The sequence below is a fragment of the Eumetopias jubatus genome, unplaced genomic scaffold (assembly GCF_037043125.1).
Source record: "Eumetopias jubatus isolate StellerSeaLion01/CBP00866 unplaced genomic scaffold, mEumJub1_p1.0 scaffold_12, whole genome shotgun sequence".
NCBI classification, from domain to species: domain Eukaryota; kingdom Metazoa; phylum Chordata; class Mammalia; order Carnivora; family Otariidae; genus Eumetopias; species Eumetopias jubatus.
The window spans coordinates 73,206,303-73,216,148 of NW_028274818.1; the positions used below are offsets into that span (position 1 = coordinate 73,206,303).

General features: G+C 53.1%; 1 protein-coding gene across 1 annotated transcript in view; it reads left to right on the forward strand.

The window, feature by feature from the left end:
* SEC14L5 (SEC14 like lipid binding 5) overlaps positions 1–7,448 on the forward strand; it is a 37,760-nt gene extending 30,312 nt beyond the window's left edge. Inside the window, exons 12-16 of the mRNA XM_028117674.2 lie at positions 188–322; positions 1,566–1,700; positions 2,253–2,480; positions 3,372–3,550; positions 5,573–7,448. Of these exons, the coding sequence (XP_027973475.1) occupies positions 188–322; positions 1,566–1,700; positions 2,253–2,480; positions 3,372–3,550; positions 5,573–5,681 (786 nt within the window). The 3' untranslated portion in view covers positions 5,682–7,448. The remainder of the gene's footprint in view (positions 1–187; positions 323–1,565; positions 1,701–2,252; positions 2,481–3,371; positions 3,551–5,572) is intronic.
* Positions 7,449–9,846: the final 2,398 nt, after the last annotated feature.

Genomic DNA, 9,846 nt, shown 5'->3' on the forward strand with positions numbered 1-9,846 from the left:
ATGTGACGCTTAATCTCAGGGTCATGAGTTCGAGCCCCACGTTGGGTGCAGAGATTATTTAAATACATAAAAACTTAAAAAACCAGTAAGATAAAGTGGTTAATTTTTTGTGATGTGAATTACATCTCCATATAAAACAAACAAACAAAAACACCGTTCCATCTTGTCTCCTCTCCCCCCACTTCAGATCAGCCCCTTCATCAATGAGAACACCAGACAGAAGTTTCTCATCTACAGCGGTAGCAATTACCAGGGCCCCGGAGGCCTCGTGGACTACCTGGATAAAGAAGTGATTCCTGACTTCCTCGGGGGAGAGTGTGTGGTGAGTGTATGGCTGCAGGCCCTGGGCTGTGGCCACGGGAGGAGCCAGAGATTGCTGGGGCGGGGCTGCAGAGGTCCAAGGAGGCTGGAGTGGGGCCCTCCGTTGTGTGTGTGGGTGCTGGTACCTGGAGAGGTCATGCTTTCTCTTTTTTGGGGGGCAGGGCTTGGTTTGAAGCTGCCCCAAAGAGAGGTGAGATCTCTCCAAAGGAGGGGCCTTACCTTGTTTCTTTCAAACATAGTGATCCAGATGGAAGTTTCCGGAAGCCCAGAGACCAGGCCAGTCAAAGGTTTACCTTGGCATTCCCCACGCAGTATGTTGCTAGGCAGCAGTCAGAGTTTACCTGCTGACTTTGCACCCTCTGCTTCTGGGAGAGGTGACTCAAACATCCCAGTGGTCTGGACCCTGAAGCTGGTGTACCCAAAGGGATTTATTCCCAACCAGCAGCCCCATGGAGTGGGAAGATCGGCCAACTGCTTCAGGGAGAGGCAACCACAGACCCCTTCTACTTGCCTCCCCCTGGGGGTGAGATGACACAGGAAGGGGCTACCCTGGGTCACGACGGTCTTATCTCATCTGGCTGTGGGAGGGCAGGCCCCTTTCCCTTCTCTAACAGAATACCAAACTCCAAGCTTACTTGATTTCTGAATTTAAAAAAGGCATTTCTGGGCGCCTGGGTGGCTCAGATGGTTAAGCATCTGCCTTCGGCTCAGGTCATGATCCCAGGGTCCTGGGATCGAGTCCCGCATCGGGCTCCCTGATCCTTGGGAGCCTACTTCTCCCTCTGCTTCTCTCTCTCTCCCTCTGTCTCTCATGAATAAATAAATAAAATCTTTAAAAAAAAAAAGGCATTTCCTAGGGATTTTGCCAAGCTTGCCCATTTTCTCCACTTGTTAAGATACATATGCATGATTTATGTTTAGCAAATGGGCTTCTAAGGCCAGCATGGTAATAAGAGACATGAGCCTGGGGGGCCCGATAAACATGGGTTTGTGCCCAGGCTTAGCCACTTTCTGCTGTGTGATCTCAGGCAAGTGGCCCGACCTCTCTGAGCTTCCATTTTCCTCCTCTGTGAAACGGAAGGAAAGAATAATAGCTTCTATTGCATTGTGGTTCTGGACAGTGAGGTAATGAAAGCCCTGCACCCTACTCACTAAGGGGTTGCTGTGACAAGTGCAGTTTCGGGGGTCACAGAGCACCCTTCTGTGGGTCAGCCAGGCCTGCCACCTTTGTCTTTGTCCCCCAGTGCAATGTCCCCGAAGGAGGGCTCGTCCCCAAGTCCCTCTATCTGACAGAAGAGGAGCAGGGGCACACGGACCAGCTGCAGCAGTGGAGAGAGACCTACCAGTCGGCCAGCGTGCTTCGAGGGGCCCCCCATGAGGTGCTGGGACCTGGGAGGGCCCGCTGGAATGGGGTGTTGTCTTAGGCCAGGGCCCCCTGAAGCAGAGCCTGAGATGAGGGTTCTTGTGCCAGCGATTTGTTGAGGGTGAGCTCTCGGGTGAAACCTGTAAGGAGAGGTGGGACAGGGTGGGTGTGGGGATGGATGTAAGCACAGGGGCGGTACAGCCGAGTCTTGCCCAGCCTGATCTGAGGGGAGCACTGGGCTGTGCAGAGCATGACAGGTGGGCAGGCCTTTTGTACTCTCATGTCAGTCCTCGGCTGTGGGTCACCCACCCTGTGACAGGGTGGGACCTCCCAGCCATTTCGGACAGAGGCAGGACCATTTGCCCAGAGCAGTTCTTAGACAGTGGAGGCTGGGGGCCTCAGCAGCCCATCCTTCCCGCAGTGGGGACTGGAGACCCAGGTGGGTACTCCACAGCACCTACTGCAGCTGACTTCCCCATCCCAGCTCCCCACTCCTGGTGAGATTCCAGATGGGACTCTCAGACTATGCCTCCCCCTCCTCGCCCCCCGCCCCCGGCCCTCCATGCAGGTTGCGGTGGAGATCCTGGAGGGGGAGTCAGTCATCACCTGGGACTTTGACATCCTGAGAGGGGACGTGGTGTTCAGTCTGTACCACAGCAAGCAGATGCCCAAGCTTGGCCCCCAGGAGCCCGGGGCCAGGGCTGGCGGGCAGCTGACGGACAAAGGCTGGGTCCTAGGTGTGGATTACAGCCGTGTCGAAGCCCCTCTTGTCTGCCGGGAAGGGGAGAGCATCCAGGTTCGAACTCCTTTGTTCATTTATTCGTTCATCATACAGGATTGAGTGTTCACTGTGTGCCAGGGTTCTGGCCCTTGACCTCAGGGACCCTGTAGGACAGTCAGGGAGAAAGGACTGGACAGATCCAGAACTCTGGGGACCCCAGGATCCCAGCCTCAGAATCCTCTGGGACTCTTGTCAAAGATGCAGACTGCCAGGCCTCATGCCAGGGGCGTAACTCAGAACCTCTGGGCACAAGGCCTGGACTCTGCATCCCTCACCCTCTCCCAGTGATTTCTGATGTGTTAGTTTCAGAACCTATGCAGCAGAGATGCTCTAAGTCTGGGGATAGAACTCAGATGGATCTTGGAACATGAACCCCCGTTACTCACATGCTGCTCAAGGCCAGGGCTCGCAAGTCTTAGATCACCAGCCCCACTCATTCACTCACACTGCACAAACAGGCTCCAGTGAGCACAGCAGATCTTACCCAGGGTCCCTGAGCAGCAGGCTGTCTTGTACCTCAAACACCAGCACCCCTAGCCCTCCCTGAAGTTGCTCTTGTAACAACTAACACCTCCATTCTCACCGTCTAGGCCTTCCACCAACTCTAACCAACCTGCCAGCTCTCTGCCCAAATCCCTCCTGGGCAGCACAACAAAAGCCCAACAAAATCCAGGCTTTTAACCAATTGCACCTATTCTCCTGCAACCACAGCCCCACCCCAGGCCTCCACTCCCACCAGATCAGGGGGAGGCTCTCAGCCCCCACAGATACAGGGTTAACAGCGGAGGGGTCAAGGATGACTTCCGGAGGCCCTGTGAGGAAGATCTGTGGGTTCACTGGTTTAGCAAGGGGTTCCCGTCCATCCCCAGGTGGACCAGAGCCTCAGGCAGGACTGCTATGTTTCAGGGCTCCCATGTGACCCGGTGGCCTGGCATCTACTTGCTCCAGTGGCAAATGCACAGCCCCCCTGGCAATGTGGCCTGCAGCCTCCCGGGTGTGGAGGACGTCCTGACGGCCCTGCACAGCCCTGGCCCCAAGTGCAAACTCCTCTACTACTACGAGGTGCTGGCATCTGAGGACTTCAGGTAGGAGGGGCTGGAGTAGGGAACGTGGGCAGGAAGGGCCCCCTCCTCCTCTCCAGGCCAGGCCTACAGCACTTCTGAGGCCCCTTCCTTCTGGGCTGGGGGACATTGGATTCATCTTCCCTACTTGCCTTTGAGCTTATCCAGGGGTGGGGCCCCAGCATTGGTATTGTTAAAATTCTCCAGAGGTTCAGCACCTGTGTGAGCAATCAGATCCAACACTGTGTCCAAATGCTGCTTCAGCTGCAGAACCTCCCCTTCAGATGAAACTCTGGACAGAAGCCCAACATACCAGATTGATTGCTGGGGGAAGGGGAGCCCAAGGCCCTCCTATTTGGAACTCCTCTCACTCCTAGAAACCCATAAAACAGGGCTAGACTGTTCTAGAACATTCTAGAATAGTGTCTCGCAGACACATCTCCCCAAGTGTTGCTTTCAGAGAGGCAGGAAGTGTAGTGGTTAAGACCTCTAGCACTTCCTGGTTGCTGTGTGACCTCAGGCAAGTCACCTAAGTGTCTGAGCCTCAGCCTCCCCATCTGTTAAAAAGGGACTGCTGAAACCCCCACATCACGGGGTTGTCATCAGGAAGAAATGGTTGGGGGAAGACTGCCCTTCACTGAGGCATACAGTAAGCACTTGATAGCAAAAATGAAGCAGAGGGTGAGGAGATGGAGCAGGCAGTTTCTTCAAGGCTTTACATTTTATCTTTTAAAAACAAATGTGATTTTGCATCCTGCTTCATAACATATCTGTTAGTTTCTGTTTTTCTTTTTTTTTTTTTTTTAAGTAGGCTCCACGCCCAGCATGGAGGCCAGCATGGGGCTTGAACTCACAACCGTGAGATCAAGACCTGAGCTGAGATCCAGAGTCGGACACTCAACCAGCTGAGCCACCCAGGCGCCCCGTGTTAGTTTCCTTCTAAAAATAATGCTTTATATTCTTTAACGTCAAATTGAGGCTCTAGGGGGGTGTCGCATCTGCATCCATATGCCAGGTGGAACTCCAAGTACCCTAAGGGCACATGCAGCCCAATGTGAGAGATACTGGGCCAGTGTCTTTACTCCAAAGAGAGCCCCACAGCGTGGGAGGGCTGGTGACTTCCTCTCTGGGAAGCAGCTTGTTTTGGCCACTGGGCGCCAGTGCAGGGGACAGACACCCTAGACACTAGCGCCTGGGGGCTGCTGCCTCCAGGAGGGCAGCTGGAGGCTGAAGGGTGGGCCAGATGCTGCTTGCCAGCCTGTCTGGTCTGGTCCATGTGGGGGAACTTTGCTGCCCTGACCTTCAAGAGCTCACAGAGAACCAGGTCAAGGGCTAGTTCCTGGCTGTCCTCAGTAGGCAGGCACTGGGTGGACCCTGGGGGACCAGACACACAATCATGGAGCAGGCGGCGACATGATCACACCTGTCCGTAATTATGAACAGCAGTGGATGCCACGAAGGTACTCCAATCTGGGGTCCTTGCCCAGGGTCACACAGCTAGGAGGTGCCAGAGGTCTCAGCACAGGGTGTTGTCAGAGCACAGGACAAGGGGCCTGGCATAGGGTGGGCAGGAGGTATGGGGGAGGTACCTGGGAAGTGACATTGGAGTTGAGACCTAGGTGGTGTGCACACAAATCACCTGGTGGGGGGTGGGGAGGGTGTTGTCAGAATGCAGACTGCAGCTCTGGGGCAGCAGAGTCTTCAGCTCTAAGGAGCTACAGGAGGCTTGGTGGTGCTGGCACTCTCTGGGCCATGCTAGATCTCCAGGTCAAGGAAGCCCCTGAATGGTGTTTGGCAGGCTGGGATCTTTGCCGGAGGTGGGGGGGCGGGTGGTGGGCAGGAAAATGGGTGGAGCCTCGTTTCTCACCGTAACTTCACTTGCTTTTCCCTCTGCACTTGCCCTCTGTGCCTGGGGTGGTTACCAGCCTTGTGGAAAGACCCCTGGGGCTCATTTGCAGCATCACCAGCTTTTCCACTGCTGTGTGTGGGCCCCAGCGCTGTGTCACCACCAGAAGGTAATGTGCGTGCGACGCCTTTCCTCCCCAGGGGCTCCATGTCCAGCCTGGAATCCTGCACCAGCGGCTTCTCCCAGCTCAGCACCACCACCTCCTCCTCTTCTGGCCAGTCCCACAGCAGCCCCCTGGTCTCCAGATAGCTGGGACTGAGCCCTGTGGGGCAGCCCGCTTGCCTCCCATGTCTGCAAGTGTCCATGGGGTCTGGGACCATGTGGGCTGCAGCCCTGAGTCTGGACACTAAGTTGGGGCATCTGGAGCCAATGGCAATGATCCAGCTCATGCACTCTCGAGGATGCAAATACAGAACAATCTCCTTTGTGCTTCATGTAAGGAAAACCAAGGAGTGGGTGGGCCACCTTTGGGTCGGCCTGGTCTGGGAGCTCAGGGATATCATCATGCTCAGCATCCTCTCTCCACCTCTGGCTCTGCTTTCGCTGGGGCAACCTCCTTCTCAGGTGCCCTCCCCATGCAGGGGACCCCATCACCATTAGGCTCAGCTGCGGAAGAGAACCTCTATCTCCCAAAGTTCCATCCAAGCTCCCAGAACAGTCTAATCAGCCTGCCTGGGTCCCACACTGGTCCCTGAACCAATCACAGTTCCCAGGGAAGAGAACACTGATTGGCCAGCAGCAGGGTCCTCTGTCCAATCTGGACCAATCACCATATGGGGATGGGGATGGGGATGGGGTTTCAGTGATTGGTCCACCTGGACCACATGCCTGTTCCTGAAGCCAACCACCTGGTTTGAAAAGCATAAGCAGGTTGCCTCTAGGAATACTGGGGTACCCCACAAGAGGGAAAGGACGCTGGGTAGGCAGAAATGACCGTTTTTGCATCTGATTCCATAGCTATGCCCTGTGTCCCAAGACATTCACGGTGAGCAGTTATGAGTTACAGGCTCCACTTTCTGTGGGGAGCAGCCCACCTGGACCTGAAATCCATTGTCCTAGCACTTGGCTAGGAAGTCAACCTAACCACCACTGACTTGAGGAGGGTGGAGAGGCCCAGGCAGTGATGAAGTGGCTCTGTCTTTAAACTCCTCTGGAGGTCCTTCCCCACCCCTCCACCTTGGAGCTGTTTAATTATGCCTTTTTTTGGTTGTAAGTCACAGAGACCCACACAAAAGGTTAACCAGTCATCATCACATGCAACTGGCCAGTCCAGGAGTTCTTGCTTCAGGTAAGGCTGGATCCAGGATCTCAACATGGCATCAGGACTCCCCTATGGGGAGGAGGAGGTTGTGACTTTGTTTTGTCCACCCTAGGGCAAATCTGACCCCTGGAACCAGCTTCGATATTGACAGACTATTCTCTCATAGCCTTGCTTATAGCTGGAGGTCATCTCTGGTCAACACCCAGAGTCACTGGATCTTGCCCAAGGGGTAGGCTTACAACCATGGGGTTCATGCTTCCATGCAGTCTCAGCATGATGGAGCAAGGAGAGCAAGGACTTCCTTGCACACCAGCCTCACCTCCAAACCTGGAGCAGAAGGAAGGAGATAACTTCTCAGAGACATCCTTCTCCCTGCAGGGAGGGAGTCTCATCCACCTCTGTTTGCTCCTCAGGTATAGGAACAAAATCCAAAACTGCATCCTGCATCAAGGTGTGTGTGCATATGAGGGAGAGAGGTAGGGGGAGACTGAAAACGTTCTCAAAGCTAATTGCTCCCATGTCACTAGACGTTTATCACTGAGGAATCTGAGATATTTTCACCAGTCTTTAGATGAGTTTCTAGATTGCCTCTAAAACCCAGGTGTGCCCTAGAAGCATTCTGGGGTAAGCTGCCCTGGCACTCCCCACACATTAATTATCTAGGACTAGCACCAGGGAAGGATGGAGAAACCTTTCCTTGACTTGGGGTTCTACATGGCTTGGTAACTGGAACCTGGATCTGCTGTGAACAGTCCAGCCTGGACAAAAGGGATGAGCTTCAGGCCCCTCTCAGTTCTCCCCTCGAAAGCTCATTCTTTCTCCCTTGGGAAAACTCCAGCTCAAACTGGCTTAAGCAACAAAGGGAATTCCCTGGGTCCTGTAACTGGGATGGCTAAGGGCTTTCTTGCTGCAGGTATGGCTGGATCCAGGAGCACAGTGTCCTCAGGCTTATGTGCCCATCCTCTCAACCTCACCCAGGCCTCCTAGCTCTGTATCTCTTCTCACACTGGTCTCATCCTCTCCTCCGAGACCTGGTGGGAAAGGTGTCTGTCAGCAGCCCCAAGCCTACAACCACAGGGCTCACAATCTCTAAGGTTGAGAGAATTCTCTTTCCGTATCAAATCCCACAGAAGGCTCTGACTGGCCCTGTTTGAGTAGTGTGCTCGTTCCTACAGATGCACTGGCCAAGGGGCTGTGGGTCCTGTGATTGCCAGATCCAGAAGCAGCAGTGGGATAGGAGAAAGCAGATCACCCCAGGACGAGAAGCTGGGTCACAGAAACAGCAAACAGCCATGGTGGCATCTGCTGCAGTCCCCCCTTCCCTTGCTGGAGGTCTCTGGGGTCCAAGCTGGAGCTTCATCAATCAATAGGTCTTTCCTACCTTTGGGAAGCGTGAAATTAAAAATCCGAGGAAGGGCTGCCAAGTTCCTGGCTTTTGTATTTCCCTAGACCCCAGGGTTGGAAGCTCCTTGGTTTCTTTCTCCGTCTTGTTCATTAACCTGTTGTGACCAGGACAGAAACAACCCATGAGCAAAAGGATCCTGCCCATGCACTGTGTTTAGGAGCCTGGGTCTTAAAATTTAGACGGGGCGGAGTTCAAACCCCAGCCGCCTTTCACTAGCTGCGTAACCTCCAGCAGGTGACTTAACTCCCCTGTGCCTCAGTTTCCTCATCTGTAAAATGGGGATGTGCCTACCTCATTCACTGGGTTGTCGTGGGACGAGTGAGAGCAGCTGTAGAGTCCACAACCCCAGTGCCCAGCACACAGAAAGCACATGATAAACGTCAGAGGTTATCCTGATGATTTAAGGTTTCTCAACCAAACACTCCAGACTCCTTCCTGAGGATGCCCGCCTGTCACTGTTTCTCATAGGACAGAAGCACCATGAGCATCCAGAGGAATATAATTTCTCTCTTACTTTCCCATTTAGAAACTGCTTGCATTTTCTGAGCAAATGCACTAATCTGGAAGAGCATCATTCAGAATGGTATTTCCCCCAACTAGCTAGAAAATGTTCTCTCTATAGGCTGAAATATGGGGATTCTGAGAACTTTTATCCCACATCCTGCACTCTGGAATTGCTCTGCCTGTAAAACAAATTGTTCGATGAGGATACTATAATTCTGTTCCACACACTCTATTTCAGCCAGTAAAACATGATGTTCCTTGTTTGCCTGATCATTGGCTCCAACCAAAAGCATTAAACATTCTAGATTTGGATATACCTCAACTGCCTACCTCCTAAAACGCTGGAGGTTTCCCTGGGCTTGTTCTAGAGTTAACTCCGCTGTTGTTTATAAGACTCAAAAGCATTTTCACAGGGGCGGTATCACCTTCAAGGGGTTGCGAGTTGGTTCTTTGGGGAAAGGGGGCACATAAAAAAAAAAATCACATTTTTATATATAAAGCACAGATACACGGTAGTAGTTCTCTAGGGCTGCCGTAACAAATTCTCACAAACTTGGTAGCCTAAAAGAACCGGAACCGATTCCCTCACAGTTCTGGAGGCCAGAAGTCAGATCAAGGTGTTTGCAGGTGTCGCCTCCTAACACTAGGGGAGGATCCTTCCTGCCTCTTTCGATCTTCTGGAGTCTCCTGGAGCTCCTTGGCTTGTGGCTGCATTGCTCCTGTCCCTGCCTGTCTTCACATGGCTTCTTCTCTGTGTGTCTCCTGTCACCAGTCACTGGATTTAGGGTTCACTCTAAATCTAGTATGATTTCAGCTTGAGATCGTTAACTAATTACATCTGCAAAGACTACTTTCAAAGAAAGTCACATTCTAAGGTTCTGTGTGGATGTTAATTCTGGGCCGGGGGGAACGCCATTCAAACAATTGCATATGCATCGGGTGCATACACAGATATATGGGTAGTTTATCAGTGGTATTAATGCAGATTCCCGGGCCCACTCAGCACTGCTGACTTGGAATCTTGAGGGTGGGTTTCTGGATTCTACTTGCCAGGTATCCAGGTGAAGGTTGAGGGCCCTGCCATCCATCTTTCTGGGTCACTCTGCCCTGTTCCCTGAGGTTTGACCTAAGTCCTAGCGTTATGTCCAAGGACAGCCATAGTTCTGAGTTTGGGGGTGGGGTATGGGCCCTGTCCAGGACACCATCTGTCCCTCCCGTGAGCTTCCTTGGGACACAAAGCAGGG